Consider the following 20,312-nt stretch of genomic DNA (forward strand, 5'->3'; position numbering starts at 1 on the left):
CTACCCTTCACCTCCCCCACCTCTACCCTGGCAGATGACTAAGGGTTTTGAGCTAAGGATGCAGAAGCAGCCCTACCTTCTGGACTCAGCCAATCCTGTGCTAGGCTATCTGATGGTCCAGAGTTGGCCCAGGCTTTGCCTTCCCTTCTCTTTTCTCTTTTCAGTGGGGTAGGGGGGGAAATAAAGGCTCATTAATTTAAAAGGTAGAATGAAATAAAAATTTCATTTAAAAACCAACCGACCAAACACTCCAAAGGCAGGGCTGGGGTAGGTCACAGAGGTCCCTTCTGCTCTGGGGGCCTGGGAGGTGCCCAGGTCAGGGGCTCCAGCTCTGTGTCACCCATGATGGACAGAAGGATGCTATGCCGCCAATCCCAAACCAGCTGCTGGCTTACTTTGAGCTTTGTGGTGGTGTAATGGGGCAAGAAAGGGTCTGCAACCCCCAGAGTGGATGTTACTTCCAACAGAACTGTGGTTCCCCCACACCCTGACTGTGTGTGTGCGTGTCCCTCCAGGTGCCCTCTGGCCCCATGCATATGTCCAGGCATGTGTGGTCCCCTCCCACTCAGGGTGGTTACAGTGGCTGCAACAGCCTCAGCGTTTGTAGCAGGGCACTGGGTTCTGCCGAGGCCAGATACTGGCAGCAGAGCCAGTCCTCCAGCTCCACGGTGGCCCGGTCATCCAGGGCCTTCTCGGCCAGCTTCATCATGAGCAGGGCACGCTTCATGTGCAGCCAATTCTGTAGTGGGCCCTGCAGCAGCTCATGCCGGGGCCCCCACAGCAGGCACTGCAGGGCCCGCTTGGCCTCCGTGATGTGCAGCCGCTTGATGGGGTCAGCCTCCAGCAGTCGGTGGGCCAGTCGCTGCAGGCCGGCTGAGTAGAGGGACAGGGCAGGTACTGGGGGCAGGTCATCGGCCCGGTAGTCCTGCTGTTGTAGCTGGGCCCGCTCCTCAAAGGGGTTGGGCTGGTGCAGCAGCTCGTAGATGAGGATGCCTGTCTGGAACTCATCAACCTTCTTATACTGGGTGGCTACCAGGATCTCGGGTGCCAGGCGTGCCTGGGTCCTCCTCTGCTGCTCATCTATTACACTGCCTCTGCTACCCCGAGCCTGCTGCTTGGCCTGGAGGAAGTTGCTGATGATGAGGCGGGGCAGTGGCTGGTCCCCTGTGGAGATGCCTGGGCAGGGTGCCAGCAGCAGGTTCTCTAGGCACAGTGCCCGGTGTGTGATGCCATGCTCCTTGAGGCTCTCTAGGCCCTGGCACAGCTGCAGCAACAGCAGGCAAACCTGCCGCTCGTAGGCCTCAGGCTCGGCCCAGTGGCGGGAGGATGAGTCCCGCACAAAGTCCGCGGCTGTCTGGTGGGGAACCTCTCGCGTGATCATCACTGCGCAGTCCTGATCCTGTGGGTCCTCGGGAGACAGCAGCATGCTGGAGGGCACTGAGGCCACAAAGTGGCCGCAGTCCTGCTGAAGGTTGAAGTGAATAGGCACCGACAGATCCCAGCAAGATGCTCCCTTGGATGTGGGCATTTTGCATATCTAGAGGAAGAAGAAAGAAGAGTCAGGGAGGCTGGTTACTGCAGCAAGGGTGGGGGCCACCTCTCCTTTAGGTACTGGTTCTGCCACTGACCACTTCTGCCACCTAGGGCAAGTTGTGTAGCTCTCTAATACTCAGATTCCCATCTGAAAGACCCCAGGGTGGGCCTGGCTGAGCTCCAAGGGCCTTCCCAGCTCTTCTACAACATGAGGAGAGCCAGGCCTTCTCCTAGGACAAATGCCTTGGTTTATCCATCTGTAAAGGATGATCTCTAAACTCTAAGTCTTGGGGTCCTAAGAGCCTTCCTGCACAAAGTAGGTTGTGCAGAGGTCCTGGGGACACAATGATTGAGATACCTGGTCAAGTGAACCTCCATAGGTCACTGCTTTGCCTAACCTTGAGGTGGCCTGATCCTTACTCTGAATAGCAGGGTCCAGAGGCTGGAAGGATCCTGCCTCTGCAGCTGACCCCTGAGCACCTGGGGCAAGGGGTCCATCAACTAAGGTCAAGCAACTGCTGCCAATTTGGAGAGCTCATGTTCCCTGCAGCCTCCATACAGACAGTAGCAGAGTCCCACTTCCCCAGGTGAATCTCAGGCTCTACCTATAAAGTTCTATGCACCCTATGCAACCTCCCAGGCCATTAGGGAAAGAATCAAAACCATTCGGTAGCTCCCCATCTCCTCTAGGGTAAAGTATGGATTTATTCTTCTGGCATTCAAGGCCCTTGACTCCAATCTGGCTTGTGCTTCCTTTTCTGGATTGATTTCACACTACTTCTTTTCTAGTCCATTCCAGCTAGGTCTCAATGAGTAAAAATGATGGATCCCTTGATATGGTTACAAGTATTAAATTTGGTGTTATTTGGAATGATGATTGTGTAAAATATGGTCAGTGGTTGCAGCCCAGTGGAACTAGGCAGTAAGAATCTGAATAGTTCAACCACTGCGGGTGGGGAGCAGAATCCATACTTGTTGGGACCTGGATGTGCTGGATAGTCCCTGACTTTTCCTGACCTTTCTTGCCTTCATTCCTTTGTGTAGGGTCAGTTAAAATCCTTCTCTAAGAAAGAAAAAGAAAGCCAGGCATAAGCCACCATGTGTAAGGGACCAAGGGGTGGTGGGCTCCCACGTGGCACAGGGTGGTATGGAAGATCGAGCACCTCCACAGCGGCTACTGGCTCCCTTCTCATTGTGTGTTCTAAGGCTAGCAAGGAGCATGTTCTGATCTTTCCTCATGTGTCCACAGAAATACACAACAAGCTTGAGAACTGGAGAATGTGGGGATATCTCTTTTCCTGAGGCTAATCTTGCCAATTCATGAGCACATCGGTTGTTCCATTTGCCTTGTTCAGTTGTCCAGCTATGTCTGATTCTGACCCTGATGACAAAGGCCCCCTTTTCCCCTTTCCACTCTTGCCCTTGGAGTTGGAGGCCCAACCACACACATACGGTACTTTTTTCCTCTTTCTAAACAGGAAGTTGTAGCCAGAGGCCTTCTCCCATGAAACCGAGATTGGGAAAGAGGAGAGAAGGGAGACTTCTGGAAGAGACATAGGCCTGTCTCGGGGGCTATGGGAAGAGGGACATGGAGTCAGGAGAAATGACAGCCTTGTCCCTCACTGTGTGTCCCTGGTCAAGCTGTGCCAGTTCTCTGAGCCCAAATTCTTCTGCGAAATGTGAATAATAGTAACAGCCATATTACCCAGCTATACAGAGTATGAGGGACCTCGGGTAAAACCTCCCAGAGTGTTGCTCACTCTTAGGCTTACATGAGATCACAAATGTAAGGGCTTTGCAAAATTCGAGCATTATGCAAATGTTAATACAGAGACTCATCTAAAGGTGACTGGTCCCGGCCAGAGCCAATATTTCCTTCAAGTCACTTGGGAAGCACACAGGGTGTTAGCTCTGCTCACATTCATGCCTCCTTGACTAACCTTGAAGAAGGCCCAAGGAATGGACCAGCCGAGGCCACCCTGTGTATTCTCTGCCAGTTCCCAGGCAGGGATTGTCCTTCTCTTTCTCGGGGGCTGATGGGTTAACATAGCAGCTGAGGCTGCTCCCTGTTTGGAGGATGGCTCTGTCTCTTGGAGAGAAGCTGGCCTGGGGTGCCTAGGTTCCCTGCCATCTAAGCCAATAGTAAGTATGTCAGTGATTCCCAATTCAAGTCTTCTGATACACTCACTAGGCTGTCTCTCATTTTTCCAAAGTCATCATGAGTGTCTCAAAAAAAAAAAAAATCACAGGGCACTAAATAGAGAGAAACTTTTGGGGAGAAAGAGGAGTCAGAACCTCACTTCTCAGGATCCCCCTCAAAAATGCAACAGAAACATTTGAGAGAAGCCATACTATTAGGAAAGATGAGGGCTGGAAGCCAGAGGTGTGCACACCTTCTGGATGCTAGAGTTTCCCTCCTCTCATCATCTCATTTCAAAGACGGGGCATCCAAAGCCCACAGAGGCTAACAGTTGCCTGCCCAGAGTCATGCAGAGAGAGCCTGGAGGGGGAATTCTTCATTCTTTCTATTACATTCTATTCTTTCTCTTACATTCCTTTAAAAATGCTAAGAAATGAGCAAAAGAGTTCCGACCCAGTTAAAAAAACATGGCTGTGAAGGAGTTAAGGAGAAAATAATGGAAGCAAATCAAATGAAATCAACAGAAATAGCAGAAGTGAGATCAGGTATTTCTGCCAATGCCAACTCATGGAAGTGAGGGAAGGGAGAGATGGAATCTACCCAAATGTTCCAAGTACTTCCCAAAAAAGGGATGTAGTATGACTAAGAATCAAATGTCATTCAGAAAGATGGATGGAAGGGGGCAGAGTCAAGATGGCAGAGTAGAAGGACGGACTTATAGACGCTCTCCCCACACAGCCCATAAAATAACTGTAAAAAATGACTCTAAGCAAATTGTAGAGCAGCAGAAGCCACAAAATGATGGCATGAAAGAGATTTCCAGCCCAAGGCAGTCTAGAAGGGCAACTGGAAATGTCTATCACACCGGGTGTGAAGTGGAGTGCAGCCCACCAATTGCAGCCCAGCCCTGGTGGTGCTGTAGGGACAGGACCAGAGCAGGCTTCAGGGTAAGGAATCCCAGGTAGCAGCTGCAGTTCCTAGATTTCTCAACCCACAAACGCTACAGACAACTTCAAAGGTCAGTGAGAAAGCTCTTTCCACCTAGGTGAGAAGGGAGCAGAGTCCAGTCCCAGCCCCAGGCAGTGGCAGTGTCCATTTTTGGAGCCCTCAGCCTAAAGACCCTGGGGGAATTGAGCAGCTGATCTGGATCTCAGCCCTGAGTGGTGGTCCTGGGGTGAGGAGGAGCACTGGCTGGTGGAGTTGGAGGAGGCTCTGGAGAGGGAATTCTACTCACAGATCCTGGGCAGAAAAGTCTGGGTTGCTCTCAGACTAGAGTGCAAGCCATGAGAGGAGTAAACTCCTCTTCCTTGATTGTGCCACCTTGGAGGAACTGAGAATTTACAGATCCTTAGAGTATACCCTCCACTTGAAAACAGACTCAAAAGTCAAATAACAGACTGGGAAAATGCCCAAAAAAGGGGAAAAAAGTAAGACTATGGAAGGTTACTTTCTTGGTGAATAGGCATTTTCTTCCATCCTTTTGGATGAGGAAGAACAATGCATACCAACAGAGGAAGACTTAAAAGTCAAAGCTTCTGCATCCAAAACCTCCAAAATAAATATGCAGTGGTCTCAGGCCATGAAAGAGCTCAAAAAGGATTTTGAAAACCAAGTAAGAGAGGTGGAGGAAAAATTGAGAAGAGAAATGAGAGCGATGCAAGAAAATCATGAAAAGCAAGACAATAGCTTGCTAAAAGAGACGCAAAAAAATGCTGAAGAAAATAACACTTTTAAAAACAGGCTAACTCAATTGGCAAAAGAGGTCCAAAAAGCCAATGAGGAGAAGAAGGATTTAAAAAGCAGAATTAGCCAAATGGAAAAGGAAGTTCAAAAGCTCACTGAAGAAAATAGTTCTTTAAAAATTAGAATGGAGCAGATGGAAACTAATGACTTTATGAGAAATCAAGAAATTACAAAACAAAACCAAAAGAATGAAAAAATAGAAGATAATGTGAAATATCTCACTGGAAAAACAACTGATCTGGAAAACAGATCCAGGAGAGATAATTTAAAAATTATGGGACTACCTGAAAGCCATGATCAAAAAAAGAGCCTAGACATCATCTTTCATGAAATTATGAAGGAAAACTGTCTGGATATTCTAGAATCAGGGGGTAAATATTGAAGGAATCCACTGATCACCTCCCGAAAGATCTAAAAAGAAAAACTCCTAGGAATATTGTAGCCAAATTCCAGAGTTTCCAGGTCAAGAAGAAAATATTGCAAGCAGCTAGAAAGAAACAATTTGAGTATTGTGGAAATACAATCAGGGCAACACAAGATCTAGAAACTTCTACGTTAAAGGATTGAATAAAATTAAGGGGTGAGAGAGGAATATATTGGGAGGAGAAAGGGAGAAATGGAATGGGGCAAATTATCTCTCATAAAAGAGGCAAAAAAAGCTTTTTCAATGGAGGGAAAAGGCAGGGAGGTGAGAGGGAAAAAGTGAAGCTTACTTTCATTACATTTGGTTTAAGGAGGGAATAACATGCTCACTAAATTTGGTATGAAAATCTATGTTACACTATAGGAAAGTAGGGGGAAGGGGATAAGTGGGGTTAGGGGAGAGTGATAGAAGGGAGGGCAAATGGGAGAAGGGAGCAATTAGAAGTAAACACTTTACAGGAGGGACAAGGTCTAAAGAGAGAATAGAATAAATAGGGGGCAGGATAGGATGGAGGGAAATATAATTGGTTTTTCACAACATGACTATTATGGAAGTCGTTTGCAAAACTATACACATATAGCCTATATTGAATTGCTTACCTTCTCAGTGGGGATGGGTGGGGAGGAAGGAAGGGAGAGAAGTTGGAACTTAAAGTTTTAGGAACCAATACTGACAATTGTTTTTGCATGCAACTGGGAAATAAGAAATACAGGTAATGGGGTATAGAAATCTATCTTGACCTACAAGAAAAGAGAGATGATGGGAATAAGGGAAGGGAGAGGTGTGATAGAAGGGAGGGCAGATTTGGGGGAAGGGGTAATCAGAACGCACAGTGTTTTGGGGTGGGGGGAGGGGAGAGATGGGGAGAAAATTTGGAACTCAAAATCTTGTGGAAATGAATGTTGAAAAGTAAAAATAAATAAATTTAAAAAAAGAAAGATCAATGGAAAAGAAAGAATGACTGACTCAAGGAAAATTAGAACTCTTTCCCTAGAAGTCTGAATGACTGAAATATGCTGGAAGATGGATGCCACAGGTGGCATGGAGGCAGATTAAAAAATGACAGGTCTAGAAGGGAGAGCCACAAGGGGAAATGGACACCCCTCAGGTCTTGCCTCAAACCATGCACAAGGGTCTAACTATTCTATTTCAGGAAATCAGATAAGAAACCTTCCTGGAGGTAGTGAAAAAGTTCAGAACTCAGACCTTTCAGTTTGGAAAGCACAGAGGTGGGGTGAGCGAGGCTGGCGATGGTGCTGACCCTCCTTCCCCCCAAAAAAGAAGAAAAATAAGCCAAGGCATTTACAGGGAAAAGCACATGAGATTATGCAGGTAACCTAGGAAGGAAGGGGGATAGGGAATAGGCTGCAATGTAACCACTATTAAGGGGAAGCAGCGCCACGGGCACCGTCACCAACCGCTGCTCTGAGTTTCCTGTAAATCTTCTTTCTGTTCTCTGGATATGGAAAATCCCTTTGTTTTGGGTGTTTGTCGGGCTCAGGACACAATTGCCGTGTTTTAAACAAAGAGAGGTCAGGGCCCTCCCTCCTTCATTTTTGTTGATGAACACATGCATCTCTTAGAGATGACATGGCAGTTAAAACTATTACCCTTGTAGATGTACCAAAGCCTTGGACTTTAGTGGTGCCTAATGGATGGGTAATGGGCCAAAAATGCATCAAGAAAAACAACACAAAATCATCTATTTTAAAAACAAGGGAGAGATACTGGGAAGGCCCTGAGAGTAGGGGCTGTTATGGGCTTTTGTTCATAGCCTCAGCACTGGGCACAAGGTTTGGCACACAGCAAGTGTTTCATAAGTGCTTTTTGACTGGGGTGAAATGCGGAAGGAGAAATACCTTGGGTTATGGCCACTGAGGGGAGGATGTGTGTGTCTGCTGGGAGGCCTCCCTCCCTTCTTCTCTTTTTTTTTTTGCTCACTAGAAGTGGACAGTAGTGGGGAGAGAGAAGCAATACTGGCCAAACCAAACAGTTGTAAATGGCAGGAAAGGCAGAAGTGAGAGAAGAGCCCAAGACTGGTGATTTCATCCACAATGTGGGCACTGTTGGCAAGAGACTGTGGGCTTCTGCTGTTATGACTTACAGTCCTAGAAAGTGGCCTGGACTTTGAGATGAGGGACCTTGTTCAAGGTCACCCTTGGAGTACCAGGGACAGAGGCAAGACTCCCAGGGTGTCAGAAGGGTACCTTTGTACTCACTATGTCTAACTACCTCAAAGGCAATCAATTCTTAAAACAAACATACCTAAAAAAAGAGGAAGCTTTGGATTTCACATAAAATCATCTGGTAAAGATTTCTTATTTGCTCATTTCAAAATATGTGCCTGCTGGCTACTACTCTGTCATAAATCCTGAATAAGTGTGTCATTTTGAATTTTTAGGTGAAAAGGTGGAAAGTATGCCAGGCTGGGGTAAGGGGGCAGCATGCCTGGGTTCTGGTCCTCCCTTCTCCTGCTTACTCACTGTATAAGCTAAGCAGTCATCTCTTAGCCCCTGACTCAGTTTCCCTGTCTGTAAAATCAAGAGTTTAGATGGGATATTCCCTGAGGTCCAGTCCTGCCATGACATTCTGGCTTTCCAGGGAACATCAGAAAAAGGAAACCAATCCAGGCAGCTCAGGGTCACAGAACCTCCCCAAAGATCCCATGCCCATTCTCAGAGCAAGGGTACGGGCCCTGGGCAGGGGCAGGGAGGAGGTGTATGGAGATGACCTGACTTCTGAACAAGCCCATTCCTGGTTACTGCATTCAGGGAGACCTGGGGTATTGCAGGGAGAAGCTGGTTCTCACACTCCAGACACAAAGACTCTCTTTCTCCTATCAGCTCCATCCTGGTCAGATTCCATGACTCTGGGCAAGGCACGGAAACTGCCTTCTAGAGGTATCTTGGTAGGGTGAGGCACATTGGGAAACCTGAAAGCCTGGATTAAAACTGCAGCTTCAACACTTGCCCAGAGACCCTAGGAAAATCCCTGCACCGTTCCTAGACTTAGTTTTCCCATCTCAGAAATGGGGCTGATATTTGAAATGGGTCCTGGGACCACAGATTAGAGCTTTAAAGGACTTCAAAAGCCATCACTTCTAACCCTTTCATTTAACAGCAGAGTAAGGTGGGGCTCAGGGAGGAGAAGAAACTAACCAGGCTCCTTCCCTTGAGAATCCTAGACCCTGAGCTGTCAGGTTCTCTGAGAGAAGGGGCAGGGCAGATGATCGGCTCTAACCTGCTCCCTCCATTCATAGCCAGGATTTACCTTTTGCCTTTCTTGATCTCTGCTGGAGCATAAGCTTCTGGTGGGCAGGCACATTCTTAGTGTCACTTTCTTCTGCCCCTCCTTCCCACTTGCCCATGTCCCTGAGGTCCTCAGATGGCCCTTACCCCTGCTCCCTCCCAATTCCTGGCACAGGCACCTCCCTGGCCTTCCTCAGGCTCAGGCCCTGGTCCCTCATGCCCTCTCCTGCCCCTCCTCCCTCCACATGGTCCTTTATGCCCCTGCCCAAGAGCTTCCTTTCCCATGTTTTCACTGGCTCTGTGCCCCCAGTCCCTGTGCCCCACCCTCTCTGAACCTCCTGTCAGCACCACCTCCAGCCTTCCTAGACTAGAGGACTCTAAAGCTAGAGCTGAATGAAGGGGCCTCAGAGCCAGAGTCCAGCACCTCCTTTGATAGGACCCTCACGTAGTCCCAAGGGAGCTACAAGGGAAGGTACCTTCACAGCGTAGGGCTGGGAGGGGTCCTCAGAGCAGGTGGCGCAGTAGTAGATGGCGTCTCCAGCCTCACAGCAAGGTTTGTTGCACGTCAGCTTGAAGAGAGACCAGCTGTTCTCGCTGAAGCGTGGCTCTGATCCCTGGCTGCCCATGAAGTGGCGCTCACACCTGGCAGCCAGCCGCACCAGGGACTGGGCATACAGGCCACTGAGCTTCGCGTATGTGGCCTCCTTGCTGGTGATGCTGGTGAGGAGGCTGGGTTGCTGCTGTTGACTGCTGGATACAGAGGTCTGGCTGGACACGCTTAGCTGAGAGGAGGCAGGGGAAAAGGCCTGGGACCCTTGCAGCTGGGCCTTGGGGCCCCTCGTGAGGCCCCCCAGCCCAGGCCTGGAAAAGTGAGAGTCTTCAGGATGGCAGATGCTTGTTTCAGAGTGACTGAGGTTCAGCCGGGGGCTCGAGGTCTGGCAGCCAGGAGAGCCCTGGGCCAGAAAGAGACCATCCGGAGAGGAGGCTGCTCGGCTGACTGTCTTCTTCTGGGGCAATGGAGGGGGCTGCAGGGGTCTGCATGGAGAGCCATCCTCTGAATGGCACTCAGAGGAAGGGCAGGGGCCTGGCTCACAGGAAAGCCCTGAAACAGAAGAGCAAAGCCATCACCCTGGGTGCTGAGTCCCAGCACAGGCATCAGCTCACTGGGCAGTCAGGGGTGGCAGGGACCAAGCTGAGCTAGAATCAACCAGTCACAGGTTCCATGAGGAGGCAATGGGAGGGGGCTCCTGCCTCCCTCTCCCCCTCCCTAACAAAGGAGGGGGAGCTGGGAGGGACCACAGAGGTCATTTCTTCTAACTCTCTCATTTTCCACAGGAGGAGACTGAGGCCCAGGGAAGGGAAGTGGCTTAAACAAGGTTACAAAGAGGATCTCAGATCTAAGGCAGGAGATCGTAGGTGCCAACTCATTGAACCCCTTCTTCACTGATGAGGACACAGGAAGTATGGGACTTGCCTAAGACCAAAAAGCTAGTAGAAATGAGAAGCAGGATTTGAACTCAGGTCCTCTGATGTCAGAGCCCCAGGGAGGGTGCTTGGTACCCCTCAAGATCCCTGCCTAGGGAGGTGACCCAACAGGAGAACTAGAGGAGAGGATTCCCGAGGAGAGAACTGAGATCCCCAACTGCCAAAAACCACTAGCTTCCTGGCCACAAAAAACTTCCTGTTGAACCAGGGTTCAGAAATCCTTCCTCCCCTTAATACCAGCCAACTACACTAAGCTCTCTGAGGGTAGTGTGTGTCTGTCTTGGCTTTGGGATTTGGATGCCCTCCCTTGGCGTAGAGCTTGGCAAAGATGAGTTGCCTATTAAATGTTTGTGGTCTGGCTGAGAGACTTCAGATGGGGTTTGATTCCAAAGACGAGAAGCCACTGAATTTCCTTGGGGGTGGGGGTGACCTGGTCATACCTCTGGATATGGATTGGAGAGAGGAGAGACACACGTGGAGGTGACTGTGAGCTTTCCCACACCAGGGTAAGGTGGGGGCCCTTGGCCGGGAATGAGGACCAAGGGACAGATGGGAAATGTTGGGAAGGTAGAAGTCCAAGGCTTGATGACTGGACAGAGTGGGGAAGAGGAGGAAGAAGTCAGGGATGATGAGCCTGACCTTGTGCTCTTGGTTAGATGAAAAGGATGGTGAAAGAAATAGAGATGTGAGGAAGAAGGGTTTGGTGTTTTAAACAATTAAATCCTTTGAGGACAGGGTGAGTTGGAGATATTTGGGGGCAACCACTGAAATCTAAGGGGTGGGTGATGGTGCAGGCCCAGAGAGAGGGAGGAAAGATGGAACTGGGAGTCACTGCCTGAGAAACTGAAGAAGAGGACAGTGACTAAAGATATGGTTGGAAAACTCCCTGATCAAATGGTTCAGAAAAACTACCATACTGTTTCAATGAAAGGTGTGATTGTCCACACCTAGAATGCTACCTGACCCTAGTAACTCCCTAGGGATGCTGGGGAAGACTACAAGGTATTTGGGTTCCCCCTGGTCCTGGATATACCCAAATCATTCTGGTTTGGGATTACCACACTCAGGCCTTGTGATGATCTGGCCATGCTTGAGTTTGGGGTTCCCTTATGATCTTGGTGACTATGCTTACCTGGGTAAATCCTATATGCTGTAAACCTACCAGAGCCACACCCCCTCTCCTTATCCTTATTCCTTATTATTCACTTCTTAACTCCTTCCGTTAGATTGTGGTTTCCTTGGGGGCTGGATTTCAAAGCATCTGAGCCAGGGACAAGTGACAAGGAAGGGTGGGAGAAGGTGAAAGGACTCTGAGAACAGCTCTTCACTCTCCACATTTTTAGGGGAAATGAAGGGTCCCTAAAAGAAACAGAGGTGAGCTGCAGTGGGAAAAGAAGGGACAGGAAGTGGAGGAAGGGAGACCTGGCCTTTGCTATTTGTAGGAAAGGGAAGGAAAGTTTGGCTGGACATTCAGAACTGACTGAGAGATTTGAAGCCCATTCTGAAGAGGGGAGAGCAGGATGTGTTGAGGAGGGGGAAGCAGCTGGGAGAGGCCTCCCCCTAAAGGGCAGAGGAGGAAGAGGAGAGCCTTGGCAGGTAGCTGTGCTCATGTCCTGGAAGCAACTCCTGGTAACCTGCTAACACCAGAGGAAGGGCCCCACAGGTCTACACACAAATGTCTGATGTTCAGGCATACACAAGAACTGAAGGTCCTATTCCTAATTCATGGAGTACAGTTTGGCCCTGGGAGGTCTCCTTGAGTATTGGTGGAATGAAGGTCATGACTGGAACATGACACACTTTCGGATGGGAGGGAGTTAAGAAGTGAGTGATAAGGAAAATAAGGAGGGGGTGTGTGTGAGAAGGAAAGTACCACAAATTCCAGAAAGAGATCTCAAAGACCTTGAATATAAATAATCAAGTCACAATATAAGGAAATCTGCCCAATAAACAAGTCCAGACATCTGTAAATAAATGCTGTGAAATAAAGGAAATAGGATCCAACACCTAATGAGATAGAAGACCTGTGTGATTTGAGAAGAACATGGAACACACACTGTTTGAGTGTTTTAAAAAAGAAATGAAAATTATGAGAGCAGAATTTGTCTTGCACAGCAAAAATGAAGGGAAGAATAGAAAAATTTCAATCTTTAATGGTAAGCATCACCAAAGAAAGAAAAGACAAAATAAGAGGTTGGAAATGCAAATATGAGAAGAGAAGCAGGAAAGAAGGTAAATAAAAAAATACATTAAAAAACAATCTGTTCACTAAGTAAGCAAAGCATTCCGATCTCAAAGATAAGATGTACAGAGACAACCTAAGGGTTAGAGGTCTCCCACAAGAACATGACAAAATTAAAAAAGCCTTAATGCCACAGAGCAGGAAGTAATACAAGAGAACTGACCAGAGCTTCCGAACGTATAAAATGAAATTCCAATAGAAAGAATTTGCAGATCCCTCATCCTCAAACAAACAAACCTAGAAAACAAAACCTCAAGGTGGCAAAACTCTAAGACACATAGTGTTTAGATTAAAAAATTAATTCAGAAACAAGGTCTAGAAGCCACCAGGAGAAAGATCTTCAAATATAAAGGAAAGGAAATTGGAATGGCACAAGTCCATTTGGAAACATCCGGAAAATGTTGCTTGGTTGGTTGGTTGCTGTCCTTCGTTCTCAAAGTGGACCAAAATGACATCACCATGATAAAGTGAAGTTCCAATGTGTCTGACTGATCAGACCAATACGAGCTTGGAATGTTCTTCCATGGATTGGGCACAGATAGTCCTTGTGAATATTTGGGGTGGATACTCCAAATTTGTGCATCCTACACTTCCTTTGTGCTGTTTCCATTCTGCTTTGCTCATGGTGCACAGCACCCTTTCTGATGTGGGCATGCCATGCTGAGAGATCCTGTGCCAGTGTCTCCCATGTAGCACAATCAAATCCAAAGTTCTTGAGAGAGACCTGGAGAGTGTTCTTGGTATTGTTTCTTTTGACCACCATGCAATTGCTTGCCCCATGTGAGTTCTTCATAAAATAGTCTTTTTGGCAAGTGTATATTTTGCATTCAAACAACGTGGCCAGCCCATCGGAGTTGCACTCTCTGAAGCATAGTTTGAATGCTTGCCAGTTCAGCTCGAGCAAGGATCTCAGTGTCTAGTGCCTTATCCTGCCAGGTGATCCTCAGAATCTTCCTAAGACAGTTCAGATGGAAGCGATTCAGTTTCCTGGCATGATACTTGTAGTCTGTCCATGTTTCACAGGCATACAACAATGAGGTCAGCATAATGGCTCTGTAGACCTTCAGTTTGGTAGTCAGTCTAATACCTCTTCTCTCACATACTTTTCTTTGGAGCCTCCCAAACACTGAGTTATCTCTGGCAATGGGTACATCAACTGGAAAATGTAGGAGTGAATGAAAGAATGTGTTTTGAAGAGGACAGAAGCTCAAGATGCAGCCCAGGAGAGCTAAAGGATCTTATTAACAAAAGGGCAACAAATGAGAAGAGGGCATGAGGGGTGAGGGGAAGAGCCGGGGAACGGGGCTCCTCAAACAATCCAATAAAAAAGAACAGACTGGATAAGAAAACACAACCCTACAAGAACCCTACAACCTTGAAAGAAACACATTTAAAAAATAAAGACATGTATAAAGTAAAACTGAATGGCCAGAAGTGATAGGAACCTGGGAGGGAGTGGAGGAGGTGTGAGGAGCGAGCACTCCCTGGTAGAATTCGCAACAGGAAGGAATCTGGGCCTGGTTTGACAGACAATTTAGACTTTGGAAAGGAGATTCCATCCAAAGGGCTCAGAGAAAGTTTAAGGTTGATGCCAAAGGCTAGAAGTCTAGGAGGGGTGTCAGCCCAGGAGGGATGGAGACACCCAGGAATGAAGGACTGAGCACAAAAGCAGAGATACAATGAGGAAGGAGCCAAGGCCGGATTTGTTTGAAGACATCAATGCGGCCACACAGGGAGCTCACCAACAGCAAAGACAGAAGCACCTCATCATCAGCAAACGAGGAGCAGGGAAGAAATTATCCATCAGAGCTATGGCTGGGGGAGAGTTCAAGACCAGCCATGGAGCATCTGAAGATAAAACTGACTGTTTGACTTGAAGAAAACTTGAAAGTTTTTGCACAAAAATAATACATTTAAATTATATGGGAAAGTTAACTGGAGGAAAAATGTTTTGCAGCATCCTTATGTGATAAAGGTCTCATTTCCAAGATATCTGAGGCACCGGCCCAAATGTATCAACCTGAAAGCCATTGCTCCAATTGGTGAGTAAATAGGATGGTATGAAAGGCAACTCCCAAAAGAAGAAATCCAAGCTCTGCACAGCCATAAGAAAAACAAAGGTGGATGAGGGACTATGGACAGCGTCACCAAAATCCACTTAAAACAAGAAGATAAGAGAGTTATTGAAGCACTTTTACAAATGCACCAAAGAGAACACAAGGAAAGCTGAATAAACAGGATAGCTGTGAAATGCCTCGTTGATTTTGTCGATTTGGAAGGGGCAGAAGAGGGAGTCCTCTGTTCTGGCTCTGCTTTCTATGTGGAGATCCTTATCCTATTTGGCATCTGATATTTGGAAATTTTTCAAGAAAAGAAATTAAACCAAAAGGTCGGAGTGGGGAGTAAAAGGGGGAAACCTGGAGGCCTTGCATAGGAGCCATAACTTTACTCATTCAGAACCACATCCATGCCAGCTCCATGCCCCCAAGCCCATAGTGAGCCCCCAAGGAACCCTGGATGCTGGGCTCCTCCTCCCTTCGCCTTTCAGCTGGAAGTCACCCAATGTCCTGCATTGTTACTCAGTTATTTCCTGTGTATAGGTCGTCCCTGTCCCAGCAGAGGGAACCAAGGGGATAGATAAGATTCTTTTGTGTCACGCTCAGAGATTTTCACAGTCCTATGTGCCTGCAGGCATTTGTAATTACATCCTTAGCTAAATAAATGAAGTGAATGAATGAACGAGTATATGGATGAACAACTGAACAGATGAGTGAATGGAATGACCTCGGTAATAATGAGCTGGAGAGGAAATGTTTAATTGGCTGATTAACCAACTTGCAAAGCTGCTACAAGAGACCTTGGAAGGCCAGGTGAAAGAGTGAATGGGTGAGTGTGGTCTTGCTGCATAGGGAAGCCAATGGCAGGAAATGATATTTCCTGGAAGGAACAAAGAGGGGCCAGGAGCTGGGCTTTGGGCAGCTGCAATGGATGATGATTCATTAACTGGCCAAAGAGAGAAGGCCAAATGGCTTGATGCAAACATGGCTCCTGCAGCAGGTCGGATAGAGCTGATGCCCAATAGGGACCCAGTCCTCTGAGCTGCCCCTCCTTTCGGGCCCTGATGACCCACATCCTTCAGCTCTGAAAGAACCGGGTGGCTGATTCACTGTCAGGGACCACTGAAAAGTCACAGAAAAAGGAAAAAGTCCAGGGAATTGTTGAAGGGTGATAATATTTAATATAAAATTTTGAATAATCTCTTTGTTCTCTCTGAAGTAAACTCAGAGAATGCCTTTTCCTATGTCAACAAAGCCAGGGCTGACAGAATTCCTTAAGAGACCTTTAACCTAAGACACTTTTTCTGAATCGAGGTTTTCCATATCTTAATATTTTGTGGACATATACTATGTTATGGCATGCTAATGGTAAAGAAAACAGACATCTTGGGTTGTAATTTCAATTGAAACTTTGTCAAACTCTGTTCTCTTACTGTATTTATAACCTATGCAATTGAGAAATTCCTTTCTAATGGTCTAGTTAATCACTTCTTCGTCCTAAAACAAGTTTAAACCTGGCCAATTTTTGCATCAGCAGTCAGATGATATCTGGCTCTGTAGTACCATGTACCCGTTACTTTCAGGGGAATGAATAGTAAAAATGTATGCCTTCAGCCTGCTGCCTCTACTTTAACCAAACTTTCAGGTCAACAAGGGCAAATGTGATCCTTTGCAGAAAAGAAAGAGAATGAGACAATCTTTGAAAAGCGCTTAGCCCCGTGCCTGGTACACGGGAGGCATGAGAAGAATATTATCAATTAAATTATTGAACAGGGTCCCCAAACGCCAGACCAGGCAGCTTGTCTGGGATTAGAGGCAACATTCTAAATCCAATCGTTAAAGAAATTGCTGAGGAAGATCTACGGATAAAGTAGAGACGACCAAAAGCCAGCCTGCCTTCATCAAGCACAGGGCATGCCACCTGGATGCCTCTCCTTTCTGGGCCAGGATTAATAAGAGCTAATGTTAATAGCTAGCATTCATATGGCACTTAGGTTTGCAAAGCTGTGTGTGTGTGTGTGTGTGTGTGTGTGTGTGTGTGTGTGTGTGTGTGTGTGTGTTCTTGTTTGGTCCTCACAATCACTCTGGGTGGGTGGTGCTATTATTATCTCTATTTTACAGAAAAGGAAACTGAGGCAGAAAACAGTGAAATGATTTACCCAGGGTCACATGGTTTGTAAATGTCTGGGGCAGCATTTGAACTTAGATTTTTCCTGATTCCAAGAGTGATGCTTCACCCAGTGTGCCACTTAGCTGCTAAATTTATTAAATCTGGATGACTCAATGAGTAGTTGAGGGGAAAGCTGTGGATAGCTGACCTAGAATTTAGCAAAGCTTTTGATCAGAACCTTTGCTCTCACAGAGGAGGGGATTAGAAGATAGGGCATCAGAAGGGTTCAGAGGTCTTTGTTAAGGCTTCCACGTCAGTGAGGCAGGAAGTCTCCAGGGGAGTGCCACAAGGATCTGGGCTTACTTCTTTCTAGTCTAAGGCTCTTTTGTCAATGACTTGGCTAAATGGACAGATGACATGTCTGTGAAATGTGCAGATGACACAAGGTTAGTAAGGTGAACTAACAAAGCAGATGATGGAAAAGGATCTTGCTTGGTAGGCAAGTACACTGGACTAGATGTAAGACGATGAAATTTAACTGGAAGAAATGGAAAGTTTCCCACTTGCATTAAAAAATTCAAGAACACAAAACATAAGATGGGGGTAGTGTGCATAGACAGCATTGTTCTGAACAAGACTTGGTGCCATTCTAGAGAGTAGTTTGGGATTAGGCTCAAAGAGCTGTAAAACCGTGTGCACCCATTGATCCAGCAATACCACTATGAAGTCTGTATCCCAAAGAGATCAAAGGAAAAAGAAAAGGACCCACTTGTACAAAAATATTTGTCGTAGCTCTTCCTGGGGTCACAAAGAATGAGAAACTGAGAGGATGCCCATCAACTGGGGAATGGCTGAATGAGTTGTGATGCTTGAGTGGGATGGAATACTGCTGTACTGTATGGACCTGGCTACTCTCCTCCAGGGAGAGGCCGGATGAGCTCTGAGCAGACACTGAAATGCAGTTTTCTCACTTTATTTTTCTTGCCTTTTTTTTGGTAACATGGCTCACATGGAAATATGTTGTATCTGATTTCAAATATACAATTGATATCACACTGCTATCCTTCTCAACAGACCAGGGAGGGGCAAGAGGGAATTTGGAACTCAAAATTAAAAAAAAAAGAATGAATGCTAAAAATATTAATTAGAATTTTTAAAAAGTTGGGATTTGCAGTAGACGTGAATCTGAGTGATTTGGCAGCCGATGGATTGAGGGAAAGAACGTGACACACGTACTGTCCTTTGCCCTCCTCAGATCTTATCTGGAGAATGGGTTCATCTGATGTGCCACCTGTCAGGCAAGGTGGCTGGGAGGACTGAGTCCACTTCACATGGACACATGACTGGACATTTTTAGCTGGAAAAGAGATGTCATGGGGAGGAGGGACCAGCCTGGCTTTGCTTGGCCACAGAAAACAGAGCTAGGAGCAGTGGGGACATGTCTCAAAGAAGCCAGTGGAGCCAGATGTCAGGAAAACCTCTGCGTGGAGAGGCTGCCAGAGGAGAGGGAGGAGGGATCCCCTTCCTCAGAGGCTTTTAAGTAGAGGGTGGGCAGGGTGGGAGGTCCCTGACCTCCTGGAGCCTTGGACACTGTCCATCATCATCCCATCACATTCACCCTTCTCTTCCCCATTGCTGGCTGGACGTTCTAAGGGAGTCCTTTTTCCAGACTGAACTGGCTGCTGTCAGGGGAGACCTTTTCTTTCTTTTTTCTTAGAATCTGTGACAAGATGGCCCAGTGAGGCTACAGCACCTTGCCTCCTCCGTCCCCTGTCCCACAAGCTGCTGAGGGGACATCAGTCAAGCTAGTTCTGGGAGCAGCCAATCTGTACACTCTAGAGGTCTGCTTAGCATAGGAGGCAGAGAGGGGCAGATCAGGATCCACCCAGTGGGCCTCTTCATGAGCAACCACCAAAGCCTTATTGGTGTTTGGGGTGGACTAGTTCAACCTGAATCTGGTGCCCTCCTCAGCTCTAGCCTGGTCCACTGGCCTGTTTGATTTAAACCTGACCATTCTCTGAGCACCTTGCCCACAACCTCTCTAGGAGGTAAACAGCATTAGATGCATCTTATAGAGAAGAAAACAAGCCCAGAGAAGGGAAATGACTTCCCCAGGGTCACCCAGGTGGTAAACATCAAGGGAGGATTTAACTCAGATCCTTGGACTCCACAGCCAGAGCTTCCCAGACCACATTGTTTTCCCAAGTATCCTCAGAGGCCTTGAATCTTACCCTGCACGTACAGAGGCAGACCCTGACTCTCAGAGAGGGAGAGGGAGTAAGCAAGCCCACCCCACCATCACACCACAGGGCTCCTGCTCCTCTTGTCCTCTGGAAGGATGTGAAGGCCAGCTTCCCATGCACCCTTCCTCCCTCTAGGTCACGGTGGGGTCAGAAGAAGCCCTGCCCTCCATGGAGGGAAGAACCAGGATCCCCCTATGGACATGCATGCAGGTAGCTCACCTCCATCACTGCAGGTCTGGGAGTCAGAGGTCAGGCTGTCCGTGGACCCAGTGGTGAAGTGGACACGGATGCCGCTGAACCCAGGGGGGCTGAGGCTTTCTGCCAAGCCGAGGCTGGTCTGTTCCAGATTGGGGCTACTTTTGTTCATTCTTAGGAGATTCCTGGAAAGGAGAAGCTGATGGAATGAGTCGAAGAAGGAGGTGGCATGGAGTCCTGGAATCAGAGTGGTAGCAGGGACTCATCCCAGACAGGTGGGCCATCATCTGGCCTCTATCTGGAGACCTTCCAGGAGGGGGCAAACACCATTTCCCAAGGCAGCCCCTTCTCCTCCTGAAGCAGCCCTTTCCTCTCCAGGGCAGCTGCCTTGTTGGGAAGTTGTTAGGGGTTTTCCTTGGGCACCAGGCCCAAGTTTACCCCTTGGCCACTGAGCTATTGCTCCAAACTCTGCCAAATACAACAAGTGAAATCCTTTCTCCGCATGATGGCCCTCTAGACATCTGAAGATAGCTCCCCTTCTACAAGAATCCTGAAACACTTATAAAAAGCTTGGCTGAAACTGAGGCAAGCTCTCTCCCTGGCAACCCACCCCTCTGCAGAGCAGGAACACTGTCCTCAAAAGAAATCGAGGTGAGTTTGGTATGACCCATGCTGGACTGTCAGGTCGGCTCCTTGGGGAAGCACTGTTTCCCTTTCTCAATACTAGTGAAGCATCCCTTTAATGATCCTTCCCAGAATTCTGATGAAAATCAAAGTTAAGCTCACTGGCTTCTGGTCAGCAAACTGCTTTCTTCCCTTTTCTGAAAAGTGAGCCACCATTTGCCCCCTTCCCCTTTTGTTCAGGTATCTCTGGTGACCGCTGGGCAATCAC

The 20,312-nt window shown here is 47.6% G+C and overlaps 1 protein-coding gene across 1 annotated transcript in view; it reads right to left on the reverse strand.

Annotated features, from left to right (window-relative positions):
- Positions 1-204: 204 nt before the first annotated feature.
- PRAG1 (PEAK1 related, kinase-activating pseudokinase 1) overlaps positions 205-20,312 on the reverse strand; it is a 48,354-nt gene continuing 28,246 nt past the window's right edge. The window contains exons 4-6 of the mRNA XM_072622390.1: positions 19,445-19,605; positions 9,565-10,190; positions 205-1,537 (exon numbers count right to left, since the gene is read on the reverse strand). Coding sequence (XP_072478491.1) covers positions 575-1,537; positions 9,565-10,190; positions 19,445-19,605 — 1,750 coding nt within the window. The 3' untranslated portion in view covers positions 205-574. The remainder of the gene's footprint in view (positions 1,538-9,564; positions 10,191-19,444; positions 19,606-20,312) is intronic.

The sequence above is a fragment of the Notamacropus eugenii genome, chromosome 7 (assembly GCF_028372415.1).
Source record: "Notamacropus eugenii isolate mMacEug1 chromosome 7, mMacEug1.pri_v2, whole genome shotgun sequence".
Classification (NCBI taxonomy): domain Eukaryota; kingdom Metazoa; phylum Chordata; class Mammalia; order Diprotodontia; family Macropodidae; genus Notamacropus; species Notamacropus eugenii.